Source organism: Rhododendron vialii, chromosome 8a, assembly GCF_030253575.1.
Source record: "Rhododendron vialii isolate Sample 1 chromosome 8a, ASM3025357v1".
Classification (NCBI taxonomy): domain Eukaryota; kingdom Viridiplantae; phylum Streptophyta; class Magnoliopsida; order Ericales; family Ericaceae; genus Rhododendron; species Rhododendron vialii.
In genome coordinates, this window is record NC_080564.1 from 6,186,634 (window position 1) to 6,206,388 (window position 19,755).

General features: G+C 38.3%; 1 protein-coding gene and 1 long non-coding RNA gene across 2 annotated transcripts; both read left to right on the plus strand.

Annotated features, from left to right (window-relative positions):
- Positions 1-2,053: 2,053 nt before the first annotated feature.
- On the plus strand, positions 2,054-10,996 carry LOC131336039 (ABC transporter B family member 15-like). Its single transcript, XM_058371656.1, has 8 exons — positions 2,054-2,430; positions 2,844-2,898; positions 3,046-3,224; positions 4,008-4,465; positions 4,808-5,348; positions 7,194-7,439; positions 7,669-8,322; positions 9,459-10,996. The coding sequence occupies exons 1-8, from the start codon at positions 2,224-2,226 to the stop codon at positions 10,842-10,844; spliced, it is 3,726 nt and encodes a 1,241-aa protein (XP_058227639.1). The 5' UTR covers positions 2,054-2,223; the 3' UTR covers positions 10,845-10,996.
- A 3,894-nt stretch (positions 10,997-14,890) lies between these two features.
- LOC131336041 (uncharacterized) lies at positions 14,891-16,300 on the plus strand. The gene is made up of 2 exons (XR_009202738.1): positions 14,891-15,641; positions 15,672-16,300. It is a non-coding gene; the product is annotated as an uncharacterized LOC131336041 (long non-coding RNA).
- Positions 16,301-19,755: the final 3,455 nt, after the last annotated feature.

Genomic DNA, 19,755 nt, shown 5'->3' on the forward strand with positions numbered 1-19,755 from the left:
GAATTGCCAACTAAAAATTAGTGCCACTTTTTGGAGCTAAACAGGTCTTTTTCAAGCGTCACTGAAGGAAATTGGAACAATAACTTCCATAAGCAAAAATAAAACTAGGATAATACTTCATATAATTTTAGAAATCTAACCAAGCGGACGTAATGCGGATGTAAATAAATAAATAAAAACCAATCAGACGTAATGGGTGATGATTTTAATTTATTGCACAGTTGGACCTCTATTTAGTGTCCTGAAAATGTGGGAGGAAAAAATTAGACAACTGAAAAGAAAGAGAACAAAGTATCGTGGCCAACTAGCCTATCTTTGCACTTGGACTCCACTTTTCCCTCAAACTAATTCAGCTTTTGATTCTCTAGCAATAAGTGTAATCCTCTGTTACTAAAAAAAGAAGAAGAAGAAGAAGTGGTGTAATCCACTCCAACAAAAAAAGAAAAGAAAAGATGTTATCATACCGATTTGAACCGATCACTTAAAGCTGTTACGACCAAATTCCGGAGTCTTCGTGTATTGATAATTCCACATGACAAAACATATATTTATATCGAGTCGTAATTTTTTATTTTTTATTTTTTATAGGCTAGTAAGCTTGTATAGAATTATAATGGAGTGAGTCATTATTTGTAATTGAGAGTTTAATTGGTGGTGGCCAAGAGATTCGACGAGCAAATACAAATGTGCAAGTTTCCAAAAAGTGGCTCGAGCCCCTGTCGAGCACTAGTCCAGCCTACGGTTCTATTTAGTGAGGGGCTGGACGATTGGCTTAAGCCTCTCCTGTGGATTTCTGCAGCAGTATATAAAGTGAACAACTAGGTCAAAATAGATTACGTTTTTTGGGAGCAGACATGTACGTAACGTTGGAGGCAAAGGAAATTTTTGAGATAGTTTTGTTCTTTTTGTTTCAACTTCAAGAAGTTTCTACAACCCGATTCAAAGCAGTTTGATTCGCTTCTGATGGATTTCTGGAAGAGTATTGAAAGGTTTGAGAAATATTCGAAACGGCGGCAGTTAAGATCGCATGGGTGTGGTGTATGTGTGACTTGAAAGGTGGTACTTAGAATATTGTGAGGATGTATTTCGTTTGGATAGATATATCATGATTATAGTAATTTGATTTCATCCCGTGACTTTTACCTATTTAGGGATTTTCCATGTATATCTTTGCATTATGAGATTGATAAGTTTTTGCTGATAATACTGTATTACTTAGTGATTCGCATATATACTGTTAAGGTTTTTACAAATTGTTAGGAAACTCTGATTTTTCAAAAGTCATCCATTTAAACCCACAAAAAAACAACAAATCATAGTTGTGCATCTCAATCTCAATTGTCTATTTCAATCTTAAAGCCGGACTTAAAAACCCAAAACAATAATATAAAAAAATAAAAAAAACTGACCTGACCAAACTTCTCCAACTAAATTTCGGTCCATTTTCGGTCGGGGTCGGTTCCAGACTTCATTAACCCGAACCAATCGGTTCAATCCCGAACACCCCAAAAACCGAAGCAAACCGACGGATTTTCACCTCTAACCCGAATGCTACAAAGACAAATGAGGGATACAAATCGTTCTATGCACATGAGTTTCACACGATGCAAGCAAGACGTACACTTCAAACAATTTGGAACAAAAGGGTTGGGTCAAGTGGGCACGAGAATGTAATAAGTGTCTGTTCTCTATAAGATCACATGTTAGAATTCTACAAATGACAAACATTCTCAACCTTAGAGTAACTGGAGGATTTTTCCGATCGTTAACTTCAAGACTCCAGAATTAGCTGAGTCGCGCACAAACTACCAAGGACGGACTTTAGTAAAAAAAAATAATAATAATTTGGTTAGAATGATTTGTTCATATTAAATCTGGGAGATGGCAATTGAGGTAGTCCCAATACAAAGTGGACCCCATGACCCACTATCGTGAGTAATGACGATACATGCATGATAAAAATAGTAAAGTCAAATCTTGATCCCCTCTCCCTAAGCACATGTACACTGAACTCTCCTGATTCCAACACTGCTCTATAAATATGCATACATCTCCCTATATTTCCTCACTAGTTAAGTGACAGCCGCTTTTTGAAGCAACCACCGTTAGCTGCCTGAGCTCCCATCCCTTTCGGAAAATCTCAGTACTATTAATTGTTGCTTTAGAGAGAGAGAGAGAGAGAGAGAGAGAGAGAAGGGGAAGTACTACCGAAGTAAGGAAGGCATGGGGAACCAAAAGAAGAGCAGTGGGTCGATTCGATCCATTTTCATGCATTCAGATGGCATTGATAAGCTGCTTATGGGCTTCGGATTCATTGGGTCGCTCGGTGACGGGCTCTCTATGCCCATCATTTTGCTCTTCACTGGCAAAATTATGAACAATATCGGTGGCGCTTCCATCACCAATAACTTCTCTCACAGCATCAACAAGGTTCCCTTTCTCTAATGCGTATATGCATACATCAATGATGCTTTTCCGAAACCAATTTCTAAGCAACGTTTAAAGATTGTTTTTTTTTTTTTTTTTGCCCAAAATTATAGTAGTAAATAAAAATTGTGTGAAATGCACTGGCACAATTCTCAAGCCGAAACAATTATTCGTTTGGAGTCCCAAAACCCCTGCACACGGTCCCTCATAAATTATCTCTATCAATCTCTTTCCATTCATTACTCTTGAAAACCTTTCTCAAAACCTAAATCGAACAAGGTTAAAAACTCCTGTGGCTCGATTGACATGTTCGTATCATTGACTATATATGTTGATTTATATACATGAGATATGTAGGCATTCATATTGTTTTTTGAATAAACATTGACAAATGGGGTTGTCTTTGTCGATTACAGAATTCAGAATTCCTGTGCTTCGTGGCGCTTATGCAAGGGGTATCTTGTTTTCTTGGTGGGTATTATTAGATCAAATACATTTGATTTCGTTTTTGTCTTTTTACTCCTTTTGTGTTTCCCAAATGGGGAATAAGGTGGGGCCTGATGGGTTTCTTTTGTTTGATTTTGTTGTTTAACTTTGTGGGACATTATTGTTTTGAAGAGGGGTATTGTTGGACAAGAACAGCAGAAAGACAAGCGTCAAGAATGAGATCAAGATATTTGAAGGCAGTGCTAAGGCAAGACGTGGGTTACTTTGATTTGCATGTCACAAGCACCGCCGAAGTCATCACAAGCGTCTCTAGTGACAGTCTTGTTATTCAAGATGTTATTAGTGAAAAGGTTGGTACAAGATTTAACTTTTTTTTTTGAAACTTACCAAATACTTTATGAGACGCTTTTAAAAAATTACGACAATTTATCCTTTTCTGGATTTCTTTTGTTTCTAGTGACTTGTTTCAGTAAATTTTTTTTTTTTTTGGGCATTCTTTTCTGGTAATGATAAATCGGGAAAGTATAATATTTACGACAATTAATAACACACTAAGATAAAGGGTTAAAAAAGTTATATTTCAAGAGTTTCAAACAAAGTGCCATGCACCCATCATCTAGTTGTATGAAAGGAATTAATCTTATTTCATATAGTGATGGAAATTTATTTGACTTTTACATTACTATAGTAATCAACATATCTGTAAGTATTCCCTTTTCGGTAAGTATTATTTACCGGAAAAAAAAAACATATCTGTAAGTATTAAGGTTTTTTTTTTTTCATGGTAGTTAAAAAATATGTGAAGTTAATATATAGTATACTTCCGATTTGTTTATAAAAAAAATTAGGTGGGGCCGAGTCATGCCGGTTGCACGAGTGTTCCGCCCCTGATTTTCATACGTAGAATTTCACAAGGATGACTTTCTTTATGAGAATTTTGTTTCAAAATTATTTTTTATTTTGGTTCCAACAGATTCTTAATTAACAAAATTATTGATGATTCATTTTTGGGAGAAAAAAAAACAATGTTTGAGTTCAAGATTTTACATAAATTTCACTGAGATGAGTTACTGTACGAAAGTCTTTTCTTTCTGAAATGGAATGCTTGATTATTTCTAATATCATCAATACAGGTTCCAGTGTTCTTGACGAACTTATTCACATTCATTGGGGCCTACATAGTGGCATTTGCACTTCTACGGAGGCTAGCAATTGTGGCGTTCCCCTTTGTGATATTTCTTGTAATCCCTGGTTTGATGTATGGAAGGGCATTAATGGGAATAGCTAGAAAAATGAGGGTGGAATACAACAAGGCAGGGATAGTAGCAGAACAAGCACTCTCTTCTATTAGAACTGTTTATGCCTTTGTTGGAGAGAGTAAGACTATGAGAAATTACTCTATTGCCCTTCAAGGGACTGTTGATCTAGGGCTAAAGCAAGGGTTGGCAAAAGGATTAGCCATTGGCAGCAACGGCATAGTGTTTGCACTTTGGTCCTTCATAGCTTACTATGGTAGTAGATTGATTATGTACCATCACACAAGCGGAGGCAATGTTTTTGCGACGGGAGCTGGCATCGCCATCGGTGGGCTGTATGTATCTCTACCCTCTTCACATTCTTTCATTACCACTCTATTTTTTTTTGCATAGGTTCATATTAACGGGGTTTTGTGTTTGGCTTATGAAACCTTAATGGGTATATTTGTTATTGTTAAGAGGGAAAAAAATTTCTTTACTTTTACCGTTTTTATGTAGATCTTTGCAATTTTGTGTTTATTTGTACTTTGATTGGGAAGGGCTAGTTAACTACAGTATAATGGGCCTTGCTTTCTGTTTCTCTTAAAAAAGAAGAAACTGATTTGCTGTACCATAACCATCTCTGTTCCATAATGGATTAGTAATTCTTAAAGAATTATCCAAATTTTCTTGATCAGGTCACTGGGTTCTGCTTTATCAAACCTAAAATACTTCTCCGAAGCATCCGCGGCAGGAGAAAGAATATTGGAACTAATAAAAAGAGTACCCAAAATTGATTCCGACAACATGGACGGCCAAATTCTCGAGAGCATTTTGGGCGAAGTTGAATTCAAAAACGTCAAATTCGCCTACCCATCGCGACCCGACACCCCCATTTTCCAAAACTTCAACCTGAAAATCCCATCAGGATTAACAGTGGCACTAGTCGGCGGGAGCGGGTGCGGAAAATCAACAGTGATCGCGCTTTTGCAACGGTTTTATGATCCAATGGGGGGAGAGATTTGTCTGGATGGAGTGGCCATTGATAAGCTCCAATTGAAGTGGTTGAGATCTCAGATGGGGTTGGTGAGTCAAGAGCCAGCACTATTTGCTACAAGTATTAAAGAGAACATACTATTTGGGAAGGAAGATGGTGATATGGAAGACATCATTGCTGCTTCTAAAGCTTCTAACGCTCATAATTTCATTTCTCAGCTGCCTCAGGGTTATGATACCCAGGTTCGTTTGTTCTCTCCTTGTCCTTTACCTCTCATTTTCCTAATCTCTTTCAATAGGGAAACTCTGCTCCAAGAAATGAAGAACTTGTTTTTTCAGACTAAAATTATACTCTGTATCTACGATTTCAACTCAGAAGGAACCGAACTCTGAGAAACCTAAAAATTCAATATATATACACTATTTTGTGTTCGTACATTGTTTTCTTATGGATTCTTGCAAAAAAAAAATGAGCTCAATCGAATACCGATAGGTAGATAAAATAAAAATCGGATACCGAGAGTCTCTTTCAAAATTAGTGCAAAAATTAGCTCAGTTTTGCTCTGCAAATGTTGACAAAGATCTTACTGGTATCCGATTGAACTAGTTTTTTGTTTTTTTTTTGTAGGAACCCATAAAAAGAATATTTTAAGAATAATAAGCGGTTTGGATCATTTTTTATAATTCGAAATGGACCCTACAAAAATACTACTATATCATATGTTGATGATATGTGGACAATTATTCCAAAGTGGGTTTGGATCATTTTTGTATAATTCGAAATGGACCCTACAAAAATACTACTATATCATATGTTGATGATATGCGCACAATTAGTCCAAAGTGGGCTACGCACAACCGTCGATATAGAATCGGTAAGCGGTGAGTCGGTGGCCGTAGCTTTTTCGAAAAAGGAATTCCATTTCCACATGCATGGACTACATCAGTACCGAAACAACAAGAACAGAGGGAACAGGTTCGTATGCTGTAACTGGGAAAGTGGAAATTAATTATCGTTTTGGGAAGGAACAAGAATAGAGAATAGGTTCAAATCCCGAAACAGCATATTCCTTATCATTTTGGGAAGGGACAGGAATAGGTTCACATCCCGAAACACCATATACTAGAATTGAAAATTCCTTAAGCAGACACAAGCGTAATTTTAAACAATAATGCATCACAGCTTAACTAAAAATCATCTTATAATATATTATCTTTTTTAATTTATTATTACAAGTGGTAAGAGAATATAAGCGTTAAATTCCTTATTTATCGTGGACTTTCTTTATAATTTTTAAAGGTGAGAAATCATTGCCACTCAATTATGGTTCCTTCGTTGAGAAGAAAATTAGGGGTCTTTGCTAGATTTTTTGCGTATGCTAAAATTAATGGTCTAGATACTCTTTGCTTTGGTTTAATTTATTTCTATCAGGATGGGTTGTACAAAATGCAAAATGGTGTTGAGTCTATATACCATGGATATGTTTGTTGGATGTTATCCTTAAAATAGATACGTATGGTCGTTGTATTTACTTGGATTGCGAAACAAGTAGGGGTTGATTCAGTGGTGAAAACTCAGACTTTGTTTGAAGGCCCAGCATTGAGTCCCCATAATCTATTATTGGACTAAACACACTTCCTCCACCTACACATGGTGAGACCTTAATTTCGGTCCCAACAGACGTGTAGTGATATACGATACAGATAGTGGTATGAAAGGGCAATATTTCTTGGTTGAGGTAGCGGAGAACCATATCTGCAATTATTAATTTCATGTAAAAAAAATTACTTCCAATTGCCCACTTTAATATCCGATGCATTGAACGGGTTATTGCTAATAGTGTATCAACAATTGTAATTCCAAAGGAGTTAATTTGACCAAGTGGTTATGAGAAAGCAAAATGTGCACCTTTATGAGGTCATATGTTCCATTCTCACGGAGGCCTAACATTTGGCCATTAGAGGTTTGCCTGGTCTTTTTTTTTTTAGGATCCCAAAATTAGTCGATGTGCGAACAAGTTAGCCCAGACATTCGATTATAAAATAAAATAAAAAATTTGTAACAAAAAGTATTATTGTTTCATTTAGGTGGGTGAGAGAGGAGTTCAAATGTCAGGGGGACAGAAGCAGCGAATTGCAATCGCTCGCGCCATAATCAAGGCACCGCGCATCCTCTTACTTGACGAGGCCACAAGCGCGCTGGACTCGGAATCAGAGCGAGTCGTGCAAGACGCACTCGACAATGCTGCTGTGGGCCGCACAACTGTCATCATTGCTCACCGCCTCTCCACCATCCGAAACGCCAATGTCATTGCCGTCGTCCAAAATGGTCAGGTATGAAGAATTTTGAAACAAACCCTAAAACCCCAAGTCTAATGTCAGATAAGTAGTGGGAAGTTACCTTGAATGGTAATAATGATAAACTTCTCATGTGACAGAGTCTCATTATAACGTCCGGAGTCCTTAAGTATTTTGTTAGTCTGGGGTGTTGAGTCATGCAAAACAATTTAATTGGCAAGATGATTACACATGTTATAATATGCTAATAGATATATGCAATCAGGTAATTGAAACAGGCTCGCACGATGAACTAATCTGCGACGAAAACGGCATGTATGCATCCCTAGTCCGGATGCAACAAAGAGAGAATAAGAGAGAAGTTCCATCAAATGGCGATTCAACTTTGTCGAACAACCCAAAAATGGATTCAAACAACAACAGCAGTCGAAGATTGCCAATTCTAAGTCGATCCAATTCAGCAAACTCGGCTGCCCAAAGTCAGAGACTCGACAATTCTTCTAAGGTGGGACTAGACCAAGATTTTCCTGTTCCCTCATTTCGAAGACTTTTGGCGATGAATTTACCCGAGTGGAGGCAAGCGGTAATGGGGTGCATAGGTGCGGTTCTGTTCGGTGCGATTCAACCGCTTTATGCTTTCGCAATGGGATCGGTGATTTCGGTTTATTTCTTGCCCGATCACAATGAGATCAAGTACAAGATAAGGATTTATTCGTTGTGGTTCGTTGGGTTGGCGATATCGTCCCTGTTGATTAACGTAATTCAGCATTATAATTTTGCTTACATGGGGGAGCATTTGACGAAGCGGATTAGAGAGAGGATGTTGTCCAAGATAATGACGTTTGAAGTCGGTTGGTTTGATCGGGATGAGAATTCTAGTGGTTCTATTTGCTCTCGGCTCGCTAAAGATGCTAATGTGGTATGCTCTCTCTCTCTCATTCATAATCACAATTAGTGAATATTCGGAAGCATGATTTCTGCACAACTAATCAATTCATAAAAACTGTTCTGCATGAATTTGCTCTGTTTTTGGCTTTAGTTTAGTTTATTGGGATGATTGCCTGTATTGGTAGTTACTCTGTCTTTGCATTGTTGAAGGTTTCGATTAGAAAATTGGGTATAAGTTAACGAAGTGACAGCTCAGAAAATATTTTTTTGGGGTAATTAATTCATTTAACCAAAAGCACAAAAAGCTACAAAATCACCGACGCATACCCCTGAAAACCAAAACGCAGAAATACAGCAAAGTGTCTCCTATTTTGATCGATTGTCCTTTAGTTCTTGTGACACAAACGTGATACAACGAAGTCACATTTGGTGTTCCGAGTCCGTCATTTTGTAAGTATGCGTGTTTATCATTTATGCAAAAATTTAAGTTGATCAAACATTGGTATCCATTCGAAGGAGGTATATTTATCACATGCACAAAAAATTAATTGTCCATTTCTTTGCTGTCAATATGATATCGACCAATTTTTACGTATGACCGATCAATACAATTTTTCGATGGACAATAAACAAATTGAACCCTATAGAATGAACATTTCGAATTTTCAAAAGAGACCATGTTGTGTCCCATTTGCATTTCTTGAGGAACCACACGAGGTCATCATATGAATGGATCTCGACTCTTAAAATGTAAGTAGCTTTTCACAAACATTAAATCAAGTCTCCAAGAATCTTGTTAATAGTCTAATGTTATTGTTTGTCACATGCTTGACGCATTCCTTAAATATACAAACGTTGTTAGTACATCCAACATATTGCCATTTGTGACTAGAAGTTGCAATTCTGGGCGGCCCTATCATAAGTTGGTAGCAAAAAAGAATAGACGCTACACAAGTGTGGCGCCCCGTTATCCAGCGTCTTGTTGGATTTGAGTCTTACTATCAGTACTAATCTTAATTGTTTCCCATGGTTTCATTAAGGTGTACTTAGTATTGAAAAACAAATTCTAAAACCATTCATTAGAATACAGACCACCAAAACCGGCGCTACAACGGATATGTTTTTGTTGTGAAATCTGATTCCACTTTGGTGTTCACAATTTTGCAGGTGAGATCTCTGGTGGGCGATAGGATGGCACTCCTTATCCAAACCTTTTCGGCAGTAACCATAGCTTGCACCATGGGCCTGATCATCGCATGGAGGCTCGCATTAGTCATGATAGCAGTTCAACCCCTCGTGGTCGTCTGCTTCTACTTGAAGCGCGTCCTTCTCAAGAACATGTCCAAGAAGGCCTTGAAGGCCCAAGACGAAAGCAGCAAGCTAGCTGCAGAAGCAGTCTCCAACCTTCGGACTGTTACAGCCTTCTCTTCTCAGTCTCGAGTCCTCCAAATGCTCGAAAAGGCCCAAGAAGGCCCACGACGTGAAAGCATCCGACAATCATGGTTCGCTGGTATTGGGCTTGGTACCTCCCAATGCCTCATGGCATGCACTTGGGCTTTAGACTTCTGGTACGGTGGAAAGCTCATCACCAAAGGCTACATTACGTCAAAAGCCCTGTTTGAGACCTTCATGATCTTAGTTAGCACAGGTCGAGTTATTGCCGACGCAGGGACCATGACTAATGACCTGGCGAAAGGATCTGATGCAGTCGGGTCAGTTTTTGCTGTGTTGGACCGATTTACGTGTATTGAGCCCGAAGACCTTGAAGGCTACAAGCCCGACAAAATAACGGGCCATGTGGAGCTACGCGACATCCAATTTGCATACCCGGCTAGGCCCGACGTCATGGTCTTCAACCGATTTTCTATCAACATTGAAGCAGGGAGAGCAACAGCGTTGGTTGGACAAAGTGGGTCCGGGAAATCAACCATCATTGGATTGATCGAGCGATTCTACGACCCACTTAATGGCATTGTGAAAATCGACGGTCGTGACATCAAATCATACCATCTGAGATCACTAAGGAACCACATTGCACTTGTTAGTCAAGAGCCGACTTTGTTTGCGGGGTCTATTCGAGATAACATCACTTACGGTGCATCAGATAAGATTGACGAAGCAGAGGTCATTGAAGTGGCTAAGGCGGCCAATGCTCACGAGTTCATCGCGTGCCTAAAAGACGGGTACGATACGTGGTGTGGGGATAGAGGATTGCAGCTGTCGGGTGGACAGAAGCAACGAATTGCGATAGCCCGTGCTATATTGAAAAACCCAGCAATCCTGTTACTAGACGAGGCCACTAGTGCACTTGATAGCCAATCGGAGAAAGTTGTACAAGACGCGCTCGAGCGCGTGATGGTGGGGAGAACTAGCGTGGTGGTGGCCCACAGGTTGAGTACGATACAAAACTGCGACATGATTGCTGTTTTGGATAAACGGAATGTGGTGGAAAAAGGAACCCACTCTTCTTTGTTGGGTAAGGGTCCTGCTGGAGTGTACTTCTCGCTGGTCAATCTTCAGAGAACGCCTAAGGCACTCGACGGTCAATTTTAATTTGTATTTTGCAAATGATGGGGTTGATGTAAGTTTCTCAGAAACATGAGCAGGGGAAGATGCTCCCTTTGTGATTCCGTAAGTAAATTCTAATAATAGTTTGCAATATGTCAATCCGCAGTGGTGATGAATTGAAAAACTTCGATCTAACATCTTACAGAGTACCATTGTTTTGAAGCTTATATTACGACGTAGATTGATATTGGGCCCGTATAATTGGATTGGATTAAATTTTGAGATCCTGTTATAAAGGGGCTGCACAGCCTGGTCCGGACTTGAGAATTACTCTAGGATCACAACACGTTGAACAACATTTTTTGTGGCCAGACGATAGGATGATAGTAGTTACGTTATTAGTGGTTACAACGGGAGTCAAGTGTCTTCTTCACGAGGACTCAAAAGGAGAATAATGAACCAACATTAGCTGGGGTGTTACACAAGCTAGAAACTTTGTGGTCCTGCAGATACAGAGCATTAGCTACGGCCATTTTATGTTACAATGTGAGTCTGAGTTCTCTTATCATCTTACTACCAACTTTTTTGGTTTTCTGTTTATTTGTCATTTATCTTAATAATTTTGGTTTCATTTGATAAAAAATCAATTATTTTACATTCTCATTTCTCAATTTCTTTCATAAATGAAAAATAAACACGTAACAGTTGAAGTAGCCTAAAGAAAAAATACAAAATGACTGGTATACTTTAACTGCATTAGACTAGAATCATTTCAATATACAAATGTAATGTATTGAAAAACAAAAATATTATGATATAATAAGTATACATTCAGATAAAAACATATACGTCTAGTAAGCCGCCGCAATCCTGGCTCCGCCAATCCTTGGAAACCAGAATTTCAATGCTTTTCCAATTGTGAATCTATATTAAAGTCAAAGTCACGAACGAGGAAAGATTGTAAAATTGTGCTTCACAAGCCTTCCCTATATATAGCAGATAACTAATCTATTGCCGTTTGCAACATGTATCTCCTATTTGATTTACAGCCTTTGCGTGTCACTTGGCACATGCTTTTTATCCTTTGCGCTCCATGAGCACAATGTTGGCGGGCGCCTCTTCTTTAGCCTTGTCCTGTGCCTGCCATTATAACTTAAGAAGTTTATCAACTGTTCACTGATATCGCCATCGACCCCATTGTTACACACTCTATTACGAGAGCACAACTTTTGAATGTCTTAGAGAATCTAGACAGAAGCATAGGGCCGGTGCTTACAGTTTGGTACGTAGGAGTTATGGTGGGAATAAGGGGTTGGACAGGATTAAGCCTTGGATTTGTAGACTCCACAACTTCAATTTGTGTCAGGAAAAGAGCAGATACAGGCCGATGATCGAAGAACTTGCTCTCGCTGCGGAGATAGGAAAGTTGCTTCACACCTTTTTCCATACCACAGAATCCTGTCACATCAGCCACCCCAAACAATGTCATCTTTTGGCTATTTTACTAGAGCTATATAAGCAACCAAGAAGACGAGGAAATACGAGTTCATTCTACCATTTACAGCCTGTGTCATGCATACTACTCGTATGACTTGCGGATTAGGAACCTAATCTAGTCCATATGAGAAGAGTTTTATCTAGAACACAACCTTAAGAAAGTGATAATATAACAATTAGCTGTGTTCCATGGACTGTTCTGTTTGTATGAATTATCTGTGTCTCAATGGTAATGGGATGGGTCCCATATTTTAGTGGGACATTCACTTGGGAAGCATATTGACTATTCGAGTTTACCATGGAACTATGCATAAACACCATTTACCCAAGAAACAAAAAATCTGAAACCATGTCAGAAATTATACCGAAACCGGGACATACTGTACGTCTGTACCAATAGAAAAACGGTACCCTCTACCGGTATTCAAAACCTTGTTGGTCACCATAATATATTTGGTCGAAATCGATATATGCCCCTTAATTTACGGTCAATATGCCAAGATATCAAGCTTTCAAGCAATTACTTTGGTGATAGATATAAGGGAAAAACTAAAGTGGCCCTCATCTAAGGTGTCCATTTATGCCTCCGAATGGTTAACGTTATGATTTCGAGTGGTTATGTATTAATGGCATAACATTAATTCAAGGGGGCACCATAATAATAAAAGTGGACGCTATTCTATTTGTGAAAGGAAATTGATTTCTACACTACCCAAATTGATGCACACACTCCTTTTTTCGTATTTTAACAAATGAATTTATGAAACAATCCCTGCATATATACACTTTTTTCAAAGTTTAGCAGGGATTGTTTTGTAAATTTATCCGCTAAAAGACAAAAAAAAATACGTGTTTGCATCAATTTGGGAGGTATAGAAATCAATTTCTTTTTTTTTTGAAAAGTATTATGCCTAATAATAATAATATTATTATTATTATGTCATTTTTTAAAAAGAATTATGTCTTCAATTGGTTAATGTCATGCCTTAAAGTTGTTATGTTACGGTATCCCCAGACAACAAGAAATACCATAGCATTATCCATAAAACATCCCAAAACTCCAGTGTAGTTTATGGGCAAAATGGAAACATCATAGTGTCGTCCCATCGTGGTAGGAGAGGGGAGGAGAAAGACTGAAAGAGCGACTGGAGGAGAGAGGGAGACTGGAGGAGAGGGGAACTGAGGGGTTAAGTTGCAGGAAGAAAAGACAAAGGGGAAACAAAGTTGATTTTGTGGGCTTTTTCTTAATTATTTTAAAAAATACTTGTGTAAAAGTCATGCTAATTTTTTACTTTTCTGATTCTTTTTGTCAAGACAGACCAATAGTACATAAAAATTTAACACAAAACTAACAAATGTAAAAAAAATTAAATAAAGAGAGAACAAAAAATCTGTGGTCTGCAACTTGTTTCTTTTACAAAAGTGTGGTTCTGTTGCACCTTGTTGTCCCCACAAGAATGCTGTTTATGGAGACAATGGCAAAATGATGGAGAAGTTCACGGCCATTAGAGGGACGACCATTTATCGTATCACTGTTGAGATGTACACCTTTCTCTCTCATAGCACCACATCCATTGCTTTGGTCTTTGAAACCCACACGTACGCTGAACAACTTTTTATTTGTGGTTCGGAGAGCCACGCACCAAAAGGAAAAGAAAGAAAAAGGTAACACATCTTGACCTAAAGTCACACAATACAGAGCTAATTAGTGTCACCTATGACCACCAAGAGAAGGTTGTTAGGCAATGCAACGAGAACGTTTATATCATAAGGTGAGGAGATTGTAAGACTCCAAAATCCCACATCGGTGGATGATGAAAATTGACTCTTATATAAAAGGGAATACGTTGAGCTACTATATAACGTGAGTTTAACCTTTTGAAACATATGATCATACTAACGGTCAGCAGATCAGCTGACGCAAATCATTACGATATTCAATACCACTCGAGAGTGGTATTAGCTAGTCTGGACCAGTTGTGTGGCATGATGACGCAAATCGTTACAATATTCAATACTAGCTAGTCTGGACCAGTTGTGTGGCATGATGACGCAAATCATTACAATATTCAATACCACTCGAGAGTGGTATTAGCTAGTCTGGACCAGTTGTGTGGCATGATGTGCTAATAAAGTTGATATGACCATCCCATTGTCCATAACGCGTTGAACTTATTATGAGTTTCAATGTGTATGGACAGGAAAAATTTTCAGTGCCGGATGCGTATCACAAGGTGTCCTCTAGGCGCATCCAAGCCATCCATTAATTGCGTTTTTGGACAGGTCGGATTTGAAGAAAGAAAAATGAGAGGGAAAGTGTTAGAGTGAAAGGAGAGAGAGAGTTTCAATCTGAGCCATCCAAAAATGTATTGGACGGCCCGAATGTACCGAGCGGATATCACGTGGGATATACCCACCCGGCACCGAAAAATTTCTCGTACAGACGTCTTCACTCTTCACAACTGGGAAATCAGTTCGAATCCACAGTTACAAATTCGATTAAAAACCTAACCAATTGGTTTGGTCCCGTTCTACTATATAACCAACGGTTTGGGCAAGATTGAAATCCCTAGGTCTACACTAGACATGAGAATTAATATGTAATTTCTACCCGTCGATGATTGTGTGAATTCTCTCTTGATTCACAACAATTGGTATCGGTGCATTTGGCGAGAGATCCTAGAGCTGTGGTGTTGTGTGTGCGCTTCTGCTGTGAGAGATTCCGGCTATATAAGGCCGGTTGTGAAAGGATGTCGGAGGATGGTTCACGTGCCTCCAGAAGACGGCGTTAACGGCCATCTTGGCGGACGTGCTGTCATGCATCGTCTCAATTATTCATCCTAGATTTTCAAAGGATCTCGCGAGTTATCGCGATACATTGGAGCTGAGCGTGAGCCGAGAGAGGAGGAGAAGCTGAGATGAAGGAAGCAAAGCGAGAGGAAGAGACGAGCTGCAAGATGATGGTGTTTTAGCCAATCAGTGAGTATTTTTGCAATGTATTCGCGGCACGTAGCGATATATTGACTGATGGTAGATATATTGATGGAAAAGTGGATTTATTCACGGTGAATTCATTTTTTTCATGCAATATATTAGCGGGCTAAGCGAGAAGTTGGCAGTTTAGGAGTTCTCAGACGAGATACCGAAGTTGGAGAGAGTGGGCCCAGTGTGGAGTTTTTTCGGACCATCCCTTTTAAGAGTTCTGCTGCAGAAGAGAGTTAGAAGAGTGAAGAGATAGTGAGAGGAGAGAGAGGGTCCTCAAATGTCTAGACAGAGGCGGAAACAAAAAAAAATGAGAGAAAGTTTCCGAAAGAAGTGGAGGATGTAGAACGCCAGAGCACGGTAGTTCTGCGCAAGAGAGAGAGAGAGAGAGAGAGAGAGAGAGAGAGAGAGAGAGAGAGAACAAACCAACACAAGGTTGTTCGGCGCTCAAAAAAAAAAAAAGGAGGAGAGAAGAAGAGAGAGAAGAGGAGAAGCAGTAGAAGACAACGAGATTGTCGAGCGAGCAGAGAAGAGTTGGGACAAAGGATGGAGTCTCGGACGGTAATAATTAAGTTTAAGGGGAGAGTGTTGGAATATTAAACTTAATTATTATTGGTCATGTGTGAGTGTGCAAGAGAAAGGGACAAATTAATGAGGGAGCTAGCTGGTAAATGAGAGTAGGGTTGGCTTGTGATTTGGCTGTGAGACAAAGAGACAAGATGAGAGTTGGAGATTGAAGAGAGGGGCCTAGCCCATCTATATATTTCGGTGAGTTAAGATGCCAGTTGAGAGAATGAGTGGATGAGAGTGTGCTTTGGTTTCTATATGTACGTGTCTGTGTGTTATGTAGAGTTGTGGGATAAGAGAGAGTTAGAGAACAGAGAAGTGAGAGAGATCGGGAAGCCCCTGAGGGGGTCTCCCCCACCAACAGTGGAGTAAATTGTGTATGTGAGAGTTATGTGTATGTAATTTGTATGTTTTCGTTTGAGAAATAAATAAAAGTAGTTTTATGATTGTGTTAATTCTCTCTTGATTCCCAATATTTTTTTAGATTTGTTGATGTCCAGAGCCAAGGGTTTTTAAGAGAGCGTTTTTTTCAAGTTCCGCCCTTGATTTTGAGATAGATATTTATAAGGTTTCCCCTTAGAGTTTCTTGATTTTGAGATAGATACTTTATAAGGTTTCCCCTTAGAGTTTCTTAAAGAACCAGTGTGGGTCGAGTCTCTAACACTCTGTCATCTGGTTTATTGAGCTCCCATGCGGAGGTGATAGACGAAGAGGTGAAAGAGAGGAATATAACTGGGACCTGTGAAGCTTTTTTCCAAGACCTATGCTAAGAAAAAACCATGGTTCAGAAAATCGATGATTCATTAAACTTGGGGGTCGTATCCCAATCAGTTTGGGTTGGGACCAGTTTGGTCCGGTTAAGACTGATTGTGGGCCTTTTTTGGGTCCACAATAATGATCGGAACCGTTCACTTTTTAGAGCTCGTCGAGAACGTTGACCACACCAAAAATCACGTTGATCAAATATCGTTTGACATGTTTTCGAAATGCATTTATCCTCAAATAATTGTGTCAAATGGGTTGCAACCGGCATTGCACACTTTTATTCTTACAAACTTAATGCATTTCGAAATCATGTCAAACTATATTCGATCAACATGATTTTTGATATTATTAATGTTCTCTACGTGTTTTAAAAAATAAACAGTTCCGATTATTTTTGTCGGTCCAGAAAAGACCCACAATCAGACTTGACTAGACCAAACTAGTCCCAACCAAAACTGATTGGGATACGACCCCTTAAACTTGATGCTTCAGAAAATTGATGCATGTTCTCTAAGTCACGGTTCAGAAAATCATGGTTTCTCTTTCGGAAAGAATTTGGAACAATGAAATCTAAAGGGTAGTCGGGCCAAGTGGGCACAAAAATGTATGAGTTCGCACATTAAAATTTCACGGATATCGAACATTCTAAATCTTCGGGCCACTCAAAGATTTTCCCAAACATTAGTTTCAAGGCAAATGCTATGATTTCCCCTTCCCAAAAGGGGACACCGGTTATGCCTCTCAAATGATTTTTGTGTTATCCCTTCAAGTGGTTATGTTATATCATTTTTATAATAATGCCATAACAAGTGTTATGTCATTTTTAAAAAATATTATGTCTTCGAGTTGTTTGTTATACTATTTTTGAAAAAGTATTATGATTTAATATAATAGTATTAAAAAATATTATGCCATTTTTAAAAATGATCTACACAATGGCATAGCATGTTATGCCATTTTGTAATTTGTTATACCACTAGTGATTACAAGGCACGGCACAATACGCTGATAAAAAAAAAAAGAGACACGACACAACACTTTTTTATTACAACTTAAAAAAAATTATCCTTCCCTTCTAGTAATCTTAAAAAACCCAAATGAAAAATTTTATAATTTATTTTTTAAAATTCTCTTCAAATAGACAAATGGTATAAATTGAACTAATTTCTTCTAAGAATAGTTTCACAACAAATAATACCACACTCGTTGAAAAAGTAAGAGCACATACCCAAATGAAATTTGTAATTAACTTATGCACAACCATTTGTTAACAGCTATCACGATCAACCAATACTTATATCACACCTGTATCTAATATAGTTCAACCAACAACTAATCCAAAAAAAAAATGAATAGTTTTAAAACTCCACTTCCCGTAAGTTAATGAATGCTGTTTTTTTTTTTACATTGAAAATAATTCTTGCAACGGAATGCCACAACTTGAGTTTTTCCGCCCTTCAAATCAAAGGAATGCTATTGGCCTATAACTGAGACAAATTATCAAGCACTACTACTTTCAATCATGCGTCCAAGAAATAGGTGAAACAACTTGTTACCAAAAAAAAATAATAATAAGTTTATTCTTTTGTATGAGTAAAGTTTTTATAATATTTTTCTATTGTTACCTCAGTTGATGGAATAAAGAAATTAAATAGAGTTTTCTAACAGATGAGTGGACAATGCACGACATCCCAATAATAGAGTTAAAGATTGACGATAGGGAAAAGAAAACTTGATAATAAAAGGCTCATTGTTAAATAAAGAAAAAAAATATGTTTGTCGGTAGAAATGACAACATTGCCAAAGAAGTAAGGAAAGAGGGAGGAAAGGAGAGGATAAATTTATTAAAGAAGTTGATTAGATGGCTATAACATATTGAAAATTTAATCTGACGGTTGGAGTGGTACTCTTGTTTGTATGTGTACATAAAAATCGCTATGTTTTATTTGTTATACCATTTATAGCTGGTGTCTCCTTTTGAATGGAGGACATCATAGCATTATCCTATAGTTTCAAGATGCCAAAATGACGCAGCAGAATTAACAAAGAGATTAGCTGCGTACTAATTGAACGAATGATAAACTCGAGTCTATGAGAAAAAGAGACAAAATCTGAATAATATTGATCAAAAGTTGCATAACATTAGGTTACAAACCCTTATATTAACCCGAAACCCTAAAAATAAAGTCGAAAAATAAAGAGTCTTGAAATTTGGGGCTTTTGCTAAAATTGAACATGGGAAAGAAAAACAAGACTTTCCCAAAAAAAACCAACTAAAAAAAAATTACGAATTAAGAGTTATTAATGAAACAAAATTTTCCTAAAACGGCAAAAAACGTAAATTGAAAGCCTAAACGAAGGAATTAGGCCAAAAAATACCAGGTCTCACAACTTTAAGTGGTAAGTGGTGAGCCTTGACCGTAGATATCCAATTTAGGCCCAATCGGAGATCGTCCGAAATTTGCCTAATCGGGTAATTGCAATTAAGCAACGTTTGAGCTTCTGAGGCTTCGATCGGTCCATTTGATCATGAAATTTGGCCTCTACATATTTTACATCACAAAATTAGTCAAGTTTCACACAAACTAACACAGATATCCAGTTATAGTAGAAAAATAAATAAATTGGTTAGAATGATTTGTTCCTACTATATTTTAAATCAGGGAGATGGCAGTTGATCGAGGACTTGAGGTAGTCCCAATACAAAGTGGACCCCGTGAGCCAGCCACTATCGTCAGTAATGACGATACATGACCTCCATAACTCATCCGGGTGGATGGATAAGGTCTTGATGTGACAGGTTTCACAAGATTTGGCCCATTTCTTCTTCCTCCATAGCTCATCCCCGGCCCTCCTTATTTCTCTCTCCTTATCCGGCTTTGGGGGATTATTTTTGGATGGGGTTTGAGGTGGCCATATTTATGGAGGGCTAATCTGGATGAATTTTGACCGTTTTACCCCTCCTCATCCCCCTCCCCAACGGCTCTCTCTCTCAATCGGCTACATTAAAACAAAAACAAAAAAAAAAGAAAAAAGAAGAGCAACAACAACAAAAACATATCACAACCACGTACCACCACCACAAAAACACACGCACAGAAGTATGTACATGTAGAGAGAGAGAGAGAGAGAGAGAGAGAGATGT

What these genes read in the sequence shown, in the direction of transcription:
- LOC131336039 (XM_058371656.1), top strand. Translation starts at nt 2,224, where the DNA reads ATGGGGAACCAAAAGAAGAGCAGTGGGTCGATTCGATCCATTTTCATG. An exon ending in TCTCTCACAGCATCAACAAG is followed by an intron (nt 2,431 to 2,843) that starts GTTCCCTTTCTC and finishes TGTCGATTACAG; the next exon opens with AATTCAGAATTCCTGTGCTT. An exon ending in TCGCTAAAGATGCTAATGTG is followed by an intron (nt 8,323 to 9,458) that starts GTATGCTCTCTC and finishes ACAATTTTGCAG; the next exon opens with GTGAGATCTCTGGTGGGCGA.